General features: G+C 37.2%; 1 protein-coding gene across 4 annotated transcripts in view; it reads left to right on the forward strand.

The window, feature by feature from the left end:
- Positions 1 to 18,971, forward strand: part of CMSS1 (cms1 ribosomal small subunit homolog) — a 382,791-nt gene that overhangs the window by 342,381 nt on the left and 21,439 nt on the right. For all 4 annotated transcript variants that reach the window (XM_080829350.1, XM_080829347.1, XM_080829348.1 and 1 more), the window contains one exon: positions 3,796 to 3,881. In XM_080829350.1, coding sequence (XP_080685476.1) covers positions 3,796 to 3,881 — 86 coding nt within the window. The remainder of the gene's footprint in view (positions 1 to 3,795; positions 3,882 to 18,971) is intronic.

Raw genomic sequence — 18,971 nt, forward strand, 5'->3', positions numbered from 1 at the left:
GGGACTGGTTTCCGGGACTTGTTTTTAAGTCCCCTGGGGGAAGGGGAGCAAGGACAGTTTAAGGGTTAAACAACAAAGTTATTGTTTAACTTCAATGGAAGCCTCTGGCTAAAATAAAAATATAAAATAGGTCCTTACACATGTGGTCTCTATTGATACTGCAATGGTGGTGGTAGTGATAGGAGGGAGGGACAAGGGTTTGTTATTACCTTTAAGAGATGAAAATCCCTTTGGAGTTCAGTCACTGCTTGATCATCTCTGCTACTGCCCTGGTGGCAGGTGGAGGAGGAGTTGGGGTGCCTCATTACAGCCTGGCAAGGGTGGAAGTCTAGGATCCCCACTCAGCCTTTGCTAATGGGAGCAAGGCCACAGTTTTTAATCTAAACATAGATAGTTTTTATCTAAACATTTTTGGTCTTGCTAGGTGGCCCCTTTCCTGGTCATTTTGTTAAACAGAACAGATGTTCGTTGGGGCTTTTTTGTCTGCTCCCATTGGCATTTCCAAGTTATGGCTTCTTTAACCCTAAGCCTGAGATAATGAGGCAAAAAGAAAATGCAAGGAGCTAACTGCTGTGTTTTCCATTATACCCAAATGTCCCAGACTGTCTTCTCTCTACCTTTAAGAGACTTCCTATGTTTGTTTTATATATAAGGTCCAGGATTTTTAGCTGTACTTAGCAGGAGGAATAGGGAAAAATACTACTACTACTACTACTACTACTACTACTACTACTACTACTACAACTATTACTGCCTTTCCAGAAGCAGAAATTCTATGAATACTTTTAATGCCAACATAATAAAGCCCTATTAATCTCCTACCTGCTATTATTCCATGGGTAGAATCCTTTTTTGTTGTTTTTTCCATGCTATATAGTTAAAAATGTCTTAATCAGGATTCTCTAAAAGAACAGAACCAATAGGAGATACATATCTATATCTATATATCTACATCTATATCTGTCTGTATATAAAAGAAGGAGTTGGCCTATGCACTCCATGACTCTGGCAAGTCCCAGCATTTGCAGTGTGAATTGGCAAGCTGGAACTCAGATTCCAATCCTTGTCAGAAGGCTTGAGAACCAGGACAGCTGATGTTATAGTTATAGTCTGAAGCGTGACAGGCTCTAGATGCAGGAAAAGATGATGTTTCAGTTCAAATCCAAAGGCAGAAAAAATTCTTTTACTCAGCAGAGGTTCAGCCATTTTGTTCTATTCAGGTCTTCATCTAATGAGACTGCCCACCCACATTAGGGAAGGCACTCTGCTTTATTCAGTCTACCATTCAAATGTTAATCTCACCCAAAAACACCCTCACAGAAACACTCAGAATAATGTTTGACCAAATTTCTGGGTACCCTGTGACCTAACCAAGATGACACATAAAATTAGCCACCACAGTGTGCAAACATTTAAAAGCACAAGATTACCAGTTTGGTTATTTGAAACCTAAATAGGAATTCTGACCAAGGTTGCTCACAAATTCACATTTTGGGATGACTTTGAAGTATGTATTCATAGAGAATACATTCAAAGAGAATGAGTAAAGCCTTTTAAAGATTCAAAAATGTATTTAAAGGGAGGAACCACTTGTCTGGAAAACTGAACAGCAACATGTGGAAGAATGAAACTGGACCACTTTCTTACACCATACACAAAAATAAATTCAAAATGGATGAAAGACGTAAATGTGAGATAGAAAGTCATCAAAATCCTAAAGGAGAACACAGGCAGAAACCTCTTTAACTGGCTGTAGCAGCTTCTTACTAGACACGTCACCAGAGGCAAGGGAAGGAAAAGCAAAAATGAATTTTTGGGACTTCATCAAGATAAAAACTTATGCATAGGGAAGGAAACAATCAACAAAGGCATCCTATGGAATGAGAGAAGATATTTGCAAATGACGTATCTGATAAAGGGTTAGTATCCAAAATCTATAAAGAACTTATCAAACTGAACACCCAAAAAACAATCCAGTTAATAAATGCGCAGAAGGGGCACCTGGGTGTCTCAGTGGGTTAAAGCCTCTGCCTTTGGCTCAGGTCTTGATCCCAGCATCCTGGGATCAAGCCCAGCAGCCAGCTCCCTGCTCAGTGGGGAGCCTGCTTCCCCCTCTGCCTCTCTGCCTACTTGTGATCTCTGTCTGTCAAATAAATAAATAAAATCTTTTTAAAAGAAAAAAAGAAAGAAAGAAAAAATGGGCAGAAGACATGAATAGACATTTTTCCAAAGAAGACATCCAGATAGCTAACCAACACATGAAAAAAATGTTCAAATCACTCATGATCAAAGAAATTCAAATCAAAACCATGCTGAGATACCACTTCACACCTGTCAGAATGGCTAAAATTAACAACACAAGAAACAACAGGTGTGGGCGAGGTTGCAGAGAAAGGGGAACCCTCTTGCACTGTTGGTGGGAATGCAAACTGGTACAGCCACTCTGGAAGACACTATGGAGAGTCCTCAAAAATTTAAAAATAGAACTATCCTATAATCCAACAATTGCACTATGAAATATTACCTAAAGGATAAAAAATACAGATTCAAAGGGGTACATGCACCCCGATGTTTATAGCAGCATTATCAACAATAGCCAGACTATGAGGAGAGTCCAAGTGTCCATCAACTGATGAATGGATAAAGAAGAGGTGGAGTGTACACACACACACACACACACACACACTGGAATAATACTCAGCCATCAAAAAAATGAAATCTTGCCATTTGCAACGACCTGGATGGAGCTGGAATGTATTATGCTAAGTGAAATGTCAGAAACAAATACGAGATGATCTCACTCATATCTGGAACTTAAGAAAGAAAACAGATGAACATATGGGAAGGAGAGAAAGAAGAAAAAAGGGAGGGAGAGAGGGAAATACACTATAAGAGACTCTTAACTATAGAGAACAAACAGTGTTGATGGGGGAGTTGGGTAGGGGATGAGCTAGATGGGTGATGGGTATTAAGGAGGACACTTGCTGTGATGAGTGCTGGGTGTTGTACATAAGTGATGAATCATTGAATTCTACTCCAGAAACCAATATTGCACTGTATGTTCACTAACTAAAATTTAAATTAAGAAAAAGCAATAGGGATCTGAAGCATAGATAGATAGATAGACAAATAAGGAAAGCAACCACTAAAATCTGGAAGGCAGTATGGCATTATGGTTGCTATGTTTCTTCAAGAGAGCTTATAGACAGAAAAACCTAAAACTTTGATTTTTCCTGACTCTTAGAGTAAGAATTTATTTTTTTCCATTGTTGGAAGATTTAAAAAGTTCAAAATAAGTGTTTCTCATGATCTATAATCTTTTTGTCACCATTTCTTAACATTCCCCCTCGGGCTAGCATACAGGTGTCAAGAGCTACTGTTTTTCAGGTCAAGCAGTATCATTTGTGGAGAAGACTTTGGACTCAAATAGATTGGGGTTCCCAGGTGTGTAACCTGGGGCAAATTGCCTTACCCTTCCAAACGGCAGTTTTCTTATCTGAAAATGAGGAGTTTAATATCTGTAAAATCAGTTTAAGTGCTCCATAATTAAACATTCTCAAAAGTAAGACATCTAGATAATCTTCAGTTTTGCAGTTTTATGAATTAGACTGACATCTTGGTGCTTAAATTTCTATATTTTGGATTGTTTCCTTGAATTCAGCTTCTTAGAGGTAGAATTACTGAGTCAAGGCATAGAGCTTTCTAGAAAGGTGGTACCAAGTTTGCACAAGCAATGGGAGAAAGAAAGAGAGGGAGAGAGATGCTTTTCTAATTTTTAAACTTTATATTTTGTAGAAGCATCAGATGGTGAAGGAGGAGGAGACCCAGAAATGCAGCAGGAGACAGCTCCCGTACCTGCCCTGTCAAAGAAGACCAAACAGGTGACAGTACTGTAGGAGTCACAACATGTTAAATTCTGGAATCAGCTTCTACTCCTCTACATCGTTCCCTGTTCTTTAACATCAGTTGTTGGTGGAATTTGAGGGAAGCTTTTTATCCTCTTTCCTTGGGAAAAAACATGCTTCATTAATGATAAGCAAGGTCTATTTTCCCCCTAATATTTTTTTCCAATATACATGTATTTTACAATAATGATATCTTAGATTCTTGTACCACATCTTTACCAAAGATCCAGTAGTACGCTGTTTGCTACAGTTCCTAGGAGAAGAAAAATAGCATAAAGATATGTAAAATTACTTATCGTACCACTGCGTGATTACAGCACCATGCCATGCTGCCAGCAGACTCTAAGGGTCTCATGTCTACCTAACATGAGTTGTGGTCCACTGTATGAATATTTATCATGGGACTTCTACCTTCAGTATTACCAAAAGTCATTTGATACACTTTGCTTCCTGGACTTAGAACCTTTTCTTTCCTTCTTAATCTTTCTACTGGCCACTCACATCCATTTGCAGCCCTTTCATATTATGTATCCCTCAAACCTGATTGGTAACCATGTGTGATTTTTTTAAAAGGATTACCTACCGTCAATTGAAATTATTGTCTTCTTCATAGCAGTGATTTGTGGTCTTATTATTATTGTAAGTGGCCCTAAACTCATTCCCATGAGAGGGTGACTCTACCCAGTTTGTAACTAGGGTCAGGATAATTGTGAGAATCAGTTTACCAACAAGCAGTGCGACCTTGAGCAAGTTAAACTCTATGTGCTTCTGTCTCCTCATCGGTGAAATGGTAATAGTAAGTATATTTTCTCCACAGAGTTGCAGTAGAGATTAAATGGCTAATACTTGGGATATCTGGGGGACTCAGTGGATTAAGCATCTGCCTTTGGCTCAAATCATGATCCCAGGGTCCTGGGATCAAGTTCCACATCAGGATCCTTGCTCAGCAAGGAGCCTGCTTCTCCCTTTCTGGCGCTCCCTGTGCTTGTGCTTGTTCTCTCTCTCTCTCAGATAGATAGATAGATAGATAGATAGATAGCTAGCTAGCTAATACTTGTTAAGCACTTCAAACAGTGGTTGGCAAAGAGTAAGCACCAAAGTGATGATTACTATAGTAAATAACACTTCATCTTCTTTATTTTGTTATTTTTTCCTGTTGGGATAGAGGAATACAGAAAGATACACATATTTAATATGTAATCATCTCAGTTTCTCTCCAGCCATTAAATATTTTGCTCCAAAGCTGCATCAGTTTTAGGTTTTGTTTTTTCTTTTTGCTATTATTTTATTTTACATTTTTAATTCAACTATAATTAACAGTGTTATATTAATTTCATGTGTACAGTATAATGATTGAACAATTCTATGCATTATTTACTGCTCACCATGAGAGTACATGAGAGTATACCATAAGAGTACACGTAAGTGTACTCTTAATCCACTTTACCTATTTTACCCATTCCCTCACTCATCTCCCCTTTGGCAACCACCAGTTTATTCTCTATGTTAAGAGTCTGTTTTTGGTTTGTCTCTTTTTTTCACCCTTTGTTCCTTTGTTTTGTTTCTTAAATTCTTTATATGAGTGAAATCATATGGTATTTGTCTTTCCCTGACTGGCTTATTTCACTTAACATTATACCCTCCAGGTCCATCCATGTTGTTACAAATGGCAAGATTTCATTCTTTTTTATGGCTGAGTTATATTACGTTTTGTGTGTGTGTCTGTCTGTGTGTCTGTGTGTGTGAGAGAGAGAGAGAGAGAGAGAGAGATATGTCCTTCTTCTATTCATCTATGGATGGACACTTGGGTTGCTTCCATATCTTGGTGGTTATACATAATGCTGCAGTAAAATAGGGGTACATATATATTTTTGAATTACTGTTTTTGTTTTGATAAACCCAGTAGGGGAATTACTGAAATATATGGTAATTCTGTTTTTAACTTTTTAAGAAACATCCATACTGTTTTCCACAGTGGTTGCACCAGCTTGCATTATCACCAACAGTACAGGAGGGTTCCTTTTTCTCCACATCTTCATCAACACTTGTTATTTCTTGTGTTTTATTTTAGCCATTCTAACAGATGTCAGGGGATATCTCATTGTGGTTTTGACTTACAGTTTCCTGATTATTGGTGATATTGAGCATCTTTTCATGTGTCTCTGACCATCTCTGTATGTCTGCTTTGGAAAAATGTTCATTTATATCCTCTGCCCATTTTTACTTGGATTATTTGGGTTTTTGGTGATGAGTTTGCATAAGTTATTTATATATTTTGAATATTAACTTTTTATTGGATATATTATTTTCAAACATCTCCCATTCAATTGGGTGTCTTTTTTTTGTTGTTGATGATTTGCTTCTCTTTGCAAAAAGCTTTTTATTTTGATGTAGTCCCAATAGTTTGATTTTGCTTTTGTTCCCCTACCCAAAGGAGACATATCTAGGAAAGTGTTTCTATAGCTGATGTCAAAGAGATAACTGCCTGTTTTCCTCTAAGAATCTTGGGCTTTCAAGTCTCACATTTAGATCTTTAATCCATTTTGTGTTTATTTTTGTGTATCGAGTAAAAAAGGGTCAGATTTTATTCTTTGTCAGATAGCTGTCCAGTTTTCCCAACACCATTTGTTAAAGAGACTGTCTTTTTCCCATTGCACATTCTTGCCTCCTTTGTCATAGATTAATTGACCATAAAAACATAGGTTTATTTCTGGACTCTGTATTTTCCTCCATTCATCTACTGTTTTTGTGCTAGTACCATACCATTTTTATTGCTGTAGCTTTGTAATATGTCTTGAAATCTGGGATTGCAGTGTCTCCAGTTTTGTTCTTTTTCAAGATTGCTTTGGTTATTCAGGGTCTTTTGTGGTTCTATACAAATTTAGGATTATTTGTTCTAGTTTTGTAGAAAATGTTGGTATTTTGATAGGGATTGCATTAAATCCGTAGATTGATTTGAGTAATACAGAAATTTTAATATTATTTGTTCTCCTAATCCATGAATATGGAATATCTTACCATTTGTGCCATCTTCAATTTCTTTTATCAGTGTTTTATAGTTTTGAGAGTACAAGTCTTTCACCTCCTTGGTTAAGTTTATTCCTACGTATTTTATTATTTTTGGTGAAATTGTAAATGAGATTGTTTCCTTATTTTCTCTTTCTGCTACTTCATTATTGTTGTATAGAAATGCAATAGATTTTTGTATATTACTTTTGTATCCTGCTACTTTACTGAATTCATTTGTCCATTATAGTAGTTTTTTGGTGGAGTCTTTCAGGTTTTCTATATAGAGTATCATGTCATCTGCAAATAGTGAAATTTCCCTTACCAATTTGGATATCTCTTTCTTTTCTTGTCTGATCGCTGTGGCTAGGACTTCCAGTACTATGTTGAATAAAAGTGGTGAGAGTAAATATCCTTGTCTTGTTCCTGATCTTAGAAGAAAATTCCCAGTTTCTCACAATTGAGTATGATGTTAGCTGCAGGTTTTTCTTATATGGGCTTTATTATGTTGAGGTATCTTCCCTCTAAGCCTACTTTGGTGAGAGTTTTTTATCATGAATGGATAGTTCTACTTTGTCAAAAGCTTTTTCTGCATCTGTTGAAATGATCAGATGGTTTTTATCCTTTCTCTTGTTGATGTGATATATCACATTCATTGATTTGAGAATACTGAACCACCCTGCCTCCCAGGAATAAATCCCACTTGATTGTGGTGAGTCATTTTTTTTTAATGTACTGTTGGATTCCATTTACTAATATTTTGTTGAGGATTTTGGCATCTATATTCATCAGAGATATTAGCCAATGGTTCTCTTTTTTTGTCTTTATCTGGTTTTGGTATCCCAGTAATGCTGGTCTCATAGAATGAATTTGGATGTATTCCTTCCTCTTGTAGCTTTTGGAACAGTTTGAGAAGAAAGGGTATTAACTCTTCTGTAAATGTTTGGTAGAATTCACCTGTGAAGCCATCTGGTCCAGGACTTTTGTTTGTTGGGAGTTTTTTTTATTACTAATTTGAATTCATTGCCAGTAATCAGTCTGTTCACATTTTCTATTTCTTCCTGATTCAGTTTTGGGAAGTTATATGTTCCTCAGAATTTATCCATTTCTTCTAGGTTGTCCAATTTGTTGGTATATAATTTTTCATAATAATCTCTTATAACCCTTTGTATTTCTGTCCTGTCAGTTATTTCTCCTCTTTCATTTCTGACTTGATTTGAGTTCTCTCTCTTGTTTTTGATGAGTTTGGCTAATGGTTAATCAATTTTGTTGGATCTTTTCAAATAACCAACCCTGGGTTCATTGATCTGTTCTGTTGTTTTCTGGTCTTTATTTCATTTATTTCTGCCCTAATCTTTATTTCCTTCCTTCTACTGGCTTTAAGCTTTGTTTTTTTTGTTTTTTGTTTTTCTTTCTCCTTTAGGTCTAAGGTTAGGTTGTTTATTTGGGATTTTTCTTGCTTATTAAGGTAGGCCTATATTGCTATAATCTTCCCTTTTTGATAGTTTTGCTCCATCCCAAAGATTTCCAATGGTTGTGTTGTCATTTTCATTTGTTTCCCTTTATTTTTTTATTTCCTTTTTGATTTCTTGGTTGACCCGTTCATTGTTTCGTAGCATGTTACATAAGCTTCATGTGTTTGTGTTTTTTCTTGTGATTAATTTCTGGTTTCATACCATTGTAGTCAGAAAAGGTGCATGGTGTGATTTTAATCTTTCTCTGGGTCATTTTCTTTGTTCATTGCACTGATGTGGCTGCTATTTGGGTGTGTATCCATGGAATGAGGTGAGCTTAGGATCCTCTTACTCTGCCATCTTCCCAGACTCCCTCCTCAGTTTTAATTTCAGCCATTCCTTCAGAAAGCCTACAGGTTAACATCCTTAGCCTTTTGATTTATTTCACCAATGTGGAATTTAATTTTACCTTTGCTTATCCTACTGACCATGCCATAGTCATGCCTTCTTTGACTCTGGCCTCTGTATTTCCTACCTACAGAACTTGTTTCCAAATATCTTTCTTTAGACCCCCATGGGCTTTCTTTTTCCTTACTTTCTTTCTTGATTTTCTTCTTGCTAGTTCCTTACTTTTTCAAGACTCACTAGAGAAAAATTAAATTTGCCCAAGTCTCTACCTTTACTTCTTTTTATGGTCTTTTTGTCCACATTGCTACATTTTACCTTTTTTAAGCTCCTTCTTCCTTGGCTCTTCTTTTCTTACAACCATCAAGTTAGATAAATGTCAGAGAATCATAGGAAGAAGAGGGGAAAAGTGGGAGAGGAGAAAGCGAAATACATTCCCCATTTCTTGAGCATTCGCCTATCTTTTTTCAACTTAGGTTTGAACAATAGTAAATGCCATTTACTGAGCACTTTCCATAAGCACTGTGCAAGACACAGTGACTTAAATGATCCTATGAAGTAGGGAATACCTTATGCCCTGTGAGGTAGGGAGTACCCTGTTTTACAAATTACCTGAGGCTCACAGACATGGGTTCTGGGAGTCGTGTCCCACTTGGCTGGCTGTGAGCCAGGTGCTGAGGATGATGCTGCTTTTTACCTGTCCCTTTTTCACCTGTCCCTTCTCTTTCAATTTAGGAAAATTGGATTCAGCATGTCCTCATGTGCTTTTTTGGTCCCATGCTGTTGCTATTTTCTGCCAAGAAAAAAAAAATTACAGAAGTTTAAGATTGTAGTGCTCATTTTAACCACGCTCTAATGTCTTTAACTACCAAATTACTTTAAAGAACCCAAGTCTATAGACCAAATGCCCTAACCCCTTTCTCCAAGTCTGTCCTAATTTCTCTGGCCAGAGAACTCAGTGAAATCTTCTTGTTCCCCACTGCCTCATATGAGTGCTCTTCATCTAGCTCCTGGTTCCCACACCAGGCTGTATACCTCCGGGACAGAGTTTAACTGTGCATCTCCACAGCACCTAGCACAGAACTTCACCCTAAATTGGCATTATTTGTGAAATGAAAGATTGGATGATTATACCAGGATTCTAGTTTTTTCACCACTCTTCTCTTCTCAGCCCTTTGTGTCTCCACTTGTAAGCCATCTACTACCCACAGGAGTTTCTTAGACTCTGGTGACCAGTGTCCTTCTTCCAACCCCCGCCTTGATTGAGCTGGGATCTCTCTTCCACTGCCCTTGACTGCCCAAACAGCCCTTCTTGCTCCTCTGTAGGTTCCCATCCTCTCTCTCTCTCCAGCTACTCTTCTCCCTCCGGAAATCATCTGACCACCCCAAGGATGACCTTCTTATTGGCAGGCTGACCTTGAGAATCCTTCTAGAGTTGTTTACATACATAGAGCTTGAGTCCCCAACTTGTTCATAAGCGATTTGCGGGCGAGGGCCTCTTTTGTTTTCCCTATAGTACCTAGCACAGTGCTAGCCACTTGATTCATTTGACAGATTTAACAGAGTATTTGTTTTTTAATGGTAACTATTATATTTTTTCCCTGGCTCAAAACAAAAGAAAAAAGAAATTATTTTGTGCTATATTTAAGTTTTGAATTTTTTTCAAATTTGTTTCATTGTTTTACTCTTCCTTTTTTAAAAAGATTTTATTTATTTACTTGAGAGAAAGAGTGCCTGCACAAGCGAGGAGGGAGCATGCAGAGGGAGAAGGAGAAGCAGACTCCCCACTGAGTGGGGAGCCTAGTATGGGGGCTTGATCCCAGGACCCTGGAATCATGACCTGAGCCGAAGGCAGATGCTTAGCCAACTGAGCCATGCAGGTGCCCTGCTTTGCTGTTCTTTAAGGGGTTTTTTATACTTGTATAGGAACTTCCTGGCATTATGCCACCTGATATAATATGCATTTAGTCTTAAATATCAACAGGTAAGTATATATATTGGGTTAGATGAGTTCCCTCTTTTGCCATAGCTGGGCCTCACATTTCTATTACTGAGTCCATGCCTCCCATCTGTTCAGTATTTTCAAGCAGCAGATTTATAACTTTATAAAAGTTTTTTACCCATACAACTACATCATCTCTAGCAACCATTTCACATCTAAATAATCATCTTTGGCCTCCTTAATAATATAAGTATAAAGATTTGCCAATACTTCTTTTTTTCCAGATATTGCTTCCAAAAAAATGATGAATTCCCTACTTCTAGAGATTGCATCACCCTCTTCCCTCCTCAACATCAGTCACTTCAGAGCCAACCCTAGTGACTTTGTAATTATGGTTCCCAGAATATAATTCCTTATGAGGGGTTTTGTGACTTTTCATTGATGGCTCCATGAGGTCAATAGCCATGGTTCCATGACCCATCCTCTCTCCCTCAGAGACCACACTGGGCATCTTTTTTTTAAGGTAGCCTTTTGCTTAGCTCCTCAGATCATAAAGGACTCCTCAGTAAGAGTACTTACTCTTTTCCCTCTTTAGTCACCTTTCTCAACAATTGTATTTTCTTAATATTTATTTATTTGAGCACTGATAATTTCATATTTCTCCCACTCTTCATCTTCAAGATTATACTTGGGACACCTGGGTGGCTCAGTCAGTTAAGCATCCGACTCTTGGTTTCAGCCAGGTCTTGGTCTCAGGGTCTGAAATCAAGGCCCGCAACAGGCTCCACGCTCAGCATAGCATCTGCTTAAGTTTCTCTCTCCCTCTCCCTCCACCCTTTCCTCTCTCTCTCTCTCTCTTTCTCTCTCTCAATCTCTTAAATAAATGAATAAATCTTTAAAAAAAAAAAAAAGGAATCAAGTCAGTAATTCAAAAGGTGAGAATGAATACCTGGACATCATTGGTAGCTATTCCAGAATCTAGCTTCCTTGGTCTGCTCTCTGGCCCCCAGGAATTTATATCCCTCCCATATGCATAAAAATTCACCCCTCTTAAGGAAAGCAAAAGTCCCTTCCCTTTACAGCATGAACTCAGTGCTTAGAATTTCATTGTCTTATCAGGTTCAGGGGCATTTGAGGGTCCTCGGTTTTAGTTCCTTAAGTATAACTCCTTGAGTACATTTCTTCTCAGCCTGGCAAACAAATACAAGCATAGACTAACTTTTAGAGACATTTCTACTCAAGTAATTGGCAGAAGGAGTCATTGGTCCCACAAGCATTTGAAAATGTTGGGAGTTTCTTTATTAAGTATCAAGGCCCAGGTTCCTGAGGTCATTCCATGGTTCTCAGCTCTGCTTTTGGGTTCCTTGTGTTGCCCTCTGAGTCATCCTTCTTCTTCTTTTTTTTTTTTTAAGATTTTATTTATTTGTTTGGCAGACAGAGATCACAAGTAGGCAGAGAGGCAGGCAGAGAGAGAGAAGAGGAAGCAGGCTTCCTGCTAAGCAGAGAGCCCGATGCGGGGCTCGATCCCAGGACTCCGGGATCATGACCTGAGCCGAAGGCAGAGGTTTTAACCCACTGAGCCACCCAGGTGCCCCTTCTTTTTTTTTTTTTTTTTTTTTAATGAGAGGTAGCTTGTATTTACGATGGAACAGTTCTTTCAGCCTGCTTCTTGACAGTAGAATTCTCAGGGTTCGACGACTTTGCCTCATTGTATTCCATCTCTCACCTTCTCAGCTCAAACTAGAGGTATTTCTGAATATATAACACCTTGAAGAATTTTGTAGGTCTTCTGTGGTTCTTGTCGGGGTTACTCCATTGAGCAGAAGTCACCCCCACAAATCTTTTCCAGATAAAGTTTTCTCTTTCATGGATACCTGCTTAGATAATGGAGGAACAGTACCTCTTAAACTTCCTAGGGCATGTTTTAGAGAATCTGTGAGACACACTTTTAATTTCTTTAAAGAGCTCTTATGTGACTGAACAGTATTCTGAGGTACCACATTTGTTCTTTCTGAGGTGTTGATGGATTTGCACTCATATACCTTGACTTCTTTGATAGTCCTTTTTTCAATTTAACTTCTTCCTTTTCCATTTTACTATAAGCTGTAGAGGAAAGTTGGTGACACCCTCAACACTATTTGAATCTCCTTCGTTGGATTACCCATAACATTAGACATATTTTCTGTTTTCCACATGCCTGCAGACAACAGTATTGCTAAACTTTGTACCACCACATAACAAAGATTCTCTTCTCCCCAGTTTCTGGTAAGATTTTCCTTACTCAAAGTCCAAAATTTTACAGTGTGTTCAGAAACGCCATTCATCCATCAATCACCTAATTTTTGCCACATTTCAAAATAATTGGCAAAATCAGTACACTCCTCCCAGATACTTCAGCATGTATATCATTAAGTGAAGTTCAGTATTTAAAGATTTTCTTTTTTCCTTTCGAGGTAAAGTTAATATGCAATCAAATGCATAAATGTCAAAGGTACTATTCACAGAGTTTTGACAAATTGATACAATTTTCTAACACAAACCCCTACAGTTTAAAGAACATTACTGTCACCCCCAAATCCTTTCATGCCATTTCCAAATCTCTATTCCAGACTCCATGCTCCAGGGCCAACCACTGTTCTGATGTCATGTAAATGAAATCTTGTAGGATATGCTCTTTTGTTCAAGGCTTTTATTCAGTGCAGTGTTTTTTAGATTCATCCTGTCGGTGTATAGTGATTCATTTTTTTTTTCATCGCTGAGCATGTTAGTCTGTCCAGGCTGCCATAACAAAATACCACAGCTTAAACAACAGAAATTTATTTCTCGCAGTTCTGGAGACTGGAAGTCCGAGATCAAAGTGTCAACAGGTTTGGTTTCTCCCAAGGCCTCTCTCCTTGGCTTACAGATGGCCAGTTTCTCACTGTGTCCTTGCATGGTCTTTCCGCTGTGTGTATCTCCTTGGTGTCTCTTCCTCCTCATATAAAAACACCAGTCCTATTGGATTAGGACCCCACCCTTAGGACCTTCTTTAACTTTTACAACCTCTTTAAAGTCCCTGTCTCCAAATACAATCACTTTGAGGGTTGGGACTTCAAAATATGAATGGGAGGGAGGGGGTACAATTCAGTTCATAACACTTCATAATACTCAATTATATGAGTACTCCCCAGTTTATCTATTTTTCTATTGATGGATACCTGAGGCTACTTCCTATTTGGAGCTATTATGAATAAATCTGCCATGAACATTCACATACAGGTCTTTTTGTGAACAGACATTTTTATTTCTCTTGAGTAAATGCATAGGAGTAGAATGGCTGAGTCTTGTTTAGTTTTCTAAAAACTGACAGACTTTTTTCCAAAACCAGTGTACCGTTTTTGTACTCCCACCATCCATGTATAATAGTTTTGGTTGCTTTATATCCTTGTAAATATTTGGAATTATCACTCTTTTAATTTGAGACATTTTGATGGGTATGTACTAAATAACTTTTGACTAAACCCAAAATAAACTAAAAAAAAAGTTCTAATTTTTTTTATCTTTACAATGAACATATTTGTTTTTGTTGTAAAATGTTAATTTAATTTTTTTTACCAAAGTGATAATCAAACACTGTTAAAAGTTTTTCATGAAAAAACAGCATCACCTTTCCTACTCTCATGCTAAGTCTTTCTTCAGAGGAAACTACCCTTAGCTTTTAGCTGTTTTTCATATTTGCTAATATATAGTTTATACTGTTGTGGTTTTTTTTTTTTTTTTTATTTATCAGCTCCTGGCATGATCTGTTAACTTCCTGAGGTAGCATATGAGGACACAGCTCTCCCATCTACCCTGTATTCCCTCTCTAACTGCTAATTCCCCTGCTAACACAATATCACATTTTGGTTAAAACAGTTGTCAATATCTCATGATTATGATCACGAAACTACTGTTCACTGCTGATGGGGGGAAAGCTGTAATCATCCCTCCTTTCTTATACAACTCTTTGTTTTCGTGGCATTAATAATTACCTCTTTTCTGCATTTGCCTTGTTTGTTGTGTTCCTACTGTTAATTCTTTCCATATATTCCAATATCTTTTCCACATGTCCATGAATAATATCTTCCATATGCTCAAATAGATCACTCATTGCTGTTCCCTGCAGGCCTCTGTACTCCTTTTCCACTCTGAGTTGGTTATTCTCTTGGTGCATTGACCAATTGAGATTTCTCTTTACTGTCCCTTCAACACTCCTGTATTAGTTCCCTTATTTGCTGAATCCCATATCTTACTCTTTCTTGGTTTAGCCCTTTATTTTGCTGGAATACAGTCTTTACTATCTATGGATAGGAAATCAATTTTTTGAGACCTAAAATACCTGAAAATACCTTTATTTTACTCTTAACTTGACTCATAGTCTTGCTGGGTGTAAAAGTTTAATTTGCAAATAAATTTTCCTCATAATTTTGAAGGCATTGTTCTATTAAGTCCTAACTTGCCTTATTGCTGCTGCAAGGTCCAACACAATTCTTTTTCTGGACTCTTTGTATTTTGTAAGTTATTGTTTTTCTTTTCAGAAAAGTCTTTTTTGTTTGTCCATGTTATGAAATTTCACAATGATGCTCCTCAGTGTGGATATTTTTCATATTCATTTTATTGTATACATAGTGGGCATTCAGTTTAGAGTTTCATATCTAGAAAGTTTCCTTCAGTTCTGGAAAGTTTTTCTTTTGTTATTTCTTTGATCACTCCTTTCGCAGTGTTTTTTATGGTCCCTTTTTCTATAATACCTTTTATTGGGATGTTGAATCTCTTGGGTTGATTTTCTATCTAATATTCTTACCATTTTTCATCTTTTTTTTTTAAATTTATTCATTTGTTAGAGAGAGAGCGAGTGAGCACAGGCAGACAGAGTGGCAGGCAGAGGCAGAGGGAGAAGCAGGCTCCCCGCCGAGCAAGGAGCCCGATGTGGGACTCGATCCCAGGATGCTGGGATCATGACCCGAGCCGAAGGCAGCCGCTTTACCAACTGAGCCACCCAGGCGTCCCCATTTTTCATCTTTTGGAGAGATTTCCTCTATCTTCAAGCCTTCCTCCTACATTTTTATTCCAATGTTTCTTGTTCTCTTTTTTGTCTCATGGCTGAAATTCTTCCCTTATCTGTTTGAGAATATTGATTATAATTGTTTTGAACCTTTTATCTTTTTGTTGTTTATTTGCTCTCATGTTGGACACTTAGCTGTCTATTCATATTAAAAAGAGACACTAAAAAGCTGATGGAATATTTTGTGCATGTGTGAGGCTTGTTGATTAGTGAACTTCATAGCAGAGTACTAGGATAGCAAGCTGTATTTACTATGCTCACCAAATGTCACTCTCTTGTGGCATCTCTCTTAGTCCATTTCATTTTTCCAGAGAAAAATTCAGTAGGCTCCTGCATGCAATATATAAGCCTGATTCATGACATTCGAAATTTGCCTAGGAAAAGGAAGTGAGTCTCAACCTCTGTCCTGTCTTTCCTTTGCCAGATTTCTGGGTCCTCTTGTTCTTTCCAGAGAATAAACCTTCTGTCTGCTGCCAGGAAGAGCAAGATGAAAGGAAGCATTAACCAGATAGTTGCTTGGCTTCCTGAGTAGGACATATAGCCAATGAGGGGTGGGAAGAAGACTAATCATTCTAAATATAAACTTTCAACCAAAGTCCTTCTTTTAAACTCTTTACTGTCTGTAGTACCTTGTGTCTCCAACTACTAAACCCTTTCTCCAGTACGTCAAACAACTTCACCGACTGTTAGCTTCCACCTCTCTAGAAACCTAGGTGCTAGCTCTTCCTTTCTGCTAAATCACTTCCATCCAGTTTCAACCATTTTCCATTTTCTAAAATGTTGTTGAAATCTCTCCACTACTATTGTTCTCTCCTGATTGTGTGGTCCTTATAAATTTATACCTTTTTCAGTTGCCTTCATTTTTAGTTTAGTGGCATTTTTGAAGTTGATTTGCCATGTTTAACTAGAAGAATCATTCTTAAAGGATATAGTTTTTGGCACTTTAAGGATTTGAGAATATGCCTCAAATGCTTCACTTAAAGATTAATTTTTCATATATATTTCTAAAATTTTAAACTACATATTTAAGCTATGCTTTAAAAAATCACTAGATTTCATGTAAAGAAATGAAAAACAATGAATTTTGGAACACTGAAAAGAAATAAAATAAAGTAAAATGAAAAAAAAAAAGAAATTTCTTATCAACTGTCAAAGAAATATACTGTTGAAATTGGTTTCCAGAAATGGTTAGCTAGTCTGGCCTGAGTCTTCTATATTTTTTACCTAGTTTCTCTGAAGATAAACATCAGTATTTGTAAGGCACATGGCTAAATTTAGGACTTTTTAATGAAATGGATTTTGTATTTTTCATAAAGCCATCTCACCTTTGTTGAAATTGCCCCCATAAATTTAGCTTCTTCATTATTACCCACCCTTAACCCTGTAAGGCAACTGCTCCCAGAAAACAATATACTATATTTCCTTTAGAATGATCTAAGAATTTGAACCTAACATTTAAACCTCATGCAGTATCTTAACTAAAACAGTTCATCAAATATGTTTCTTTCTTCCTATGCATGATTCAGAATTACGTTTTATTTTTTCCTTCCAGATTTGGACAGGCCATATCCCTATAATGGAGCTCATTTCCAGATTTAATTTATGTCATGTTAGAGTTATTTGGCTTTGTAAGCCTAACATAAATACAACTTTGCACATTGAACATACTCTTAGAGAGCACCCTAAATGCTAAATAACAAAATGGAACAGGTTTCTACAACTAATTCCCAAAAACCTTGATACTGGTGACAAGATACTACAGTACGCCTTGAGGGATCTGCTAATCATATCCAGGCCTTTGCCTTACGAGCATGAACTGAATGTTAGCCTGGCCTGTAATTGGACTCTTATGACCATCTGGCAGCTTCTGTGACATATTAGTGGCCTTGGCCCAGTTTCTAATTGGCATGTACCAGCATCAAATTGGCATGTATCTGCATCCACAAGACAGCTTAACTTTCTAAATAAGAGAGGTCATAATATCTTTTCTTTCGCTATGATGCAATTGCTTTTGGCAGGTTTTTGTTTTAACTGAGAAGAAGCTAAAATTTCAAGATTCACATGTTACTTTAATCCTGAATCTTTGAATCTGTTTTTCTACTAACTGAAACAGAGTCTAGAAACTGCTGGTCCTGTCCCCATGTCTTGAAAAAATTACGTATATATATACGTATATACATATATATATATATATATGGCTTCAAGCCATAGGCATTCTTAATCACAGGCTGTCTGCAAACTTTTAACAGAAAGCTTCATCTGTAATTATTTTAAACAGAACCAGTAGAGACAAGATTGTTTTAGTTAGTAGCTTACCAGCTTAAACTGAGTACTTTCTAGTTGGGATGGAAACTTAATCCAGGAAAAACTGAGAATAAGTTTTCACTCATATTTTATATCTTACTTGGCAACTTGTTTGAAAATGTTGCATAAAAGAGCCAGCACAGGAAACATTTTATATTCTTGCTTATGATTAATAAATAAGGAATCTGAGGCATTCTATTTTATAAATCAAGGTCTTAATCCAAATCTCCTGTTTTTCTACATTAAAAAAAAAAACCTCAGGGTAAAAATAGCATTAAACTATATAGGGTACTCAGGGGTCAAGGCAACAGGCAAAACTGATTACTCAAAATGCCATTGTGCTGAGACTTTTATCAGATCATCAGCAGAAACATTCATTTTGTAGTCACTATAGATAAGGCATTTGGTGCAGCTGGTTTTATAAAAATGTAAGTAAATATGTCCTACTTCAGTTTTTCAATGCTTATTGAAAGAGGAAAGGAATGAATAACAAAATAGTAAACCAATGACTTGGAAATACAAGCTCACACATTGCTAGTTCATGGCAAATGCCAGTCACTCCAGTCAAAGACTTTCTTACCACATCTTAATTTTAATCACATCTACTCTGCCTGTATTTTATAAACCTGGCCACTGTCTTCAATCTTTAATACCCTGCACCACCACTTCAAACACACATACACACTCACTCACACATTTTCACCTTTGTTCAAAGATTTTTCCAGTCTCAAGTCATTGGTACTTTCTGATTTTTCATTGGCACTTTTTGATTCCCTCGGCCCAGCCCCTGCCTAAGAGCCTATTGGTCTTCCAGCATCACTGTCTGTATAATATTACCAAGACACTACGAAGAATACCTGTATGGCCTAGGT

The sequence above is a fragment of the Martes martes genome (genome assembly GCF_963455335.1).
Source record: "Martes martes genome assembly, chromosome: 1".
Taxonomy (NCBI): domain Eukaryota; kingdom Metazoa; phylum Chordata; class Mammalia; order Carnivora; family Mustelidae; genus Martes; species Martes martes.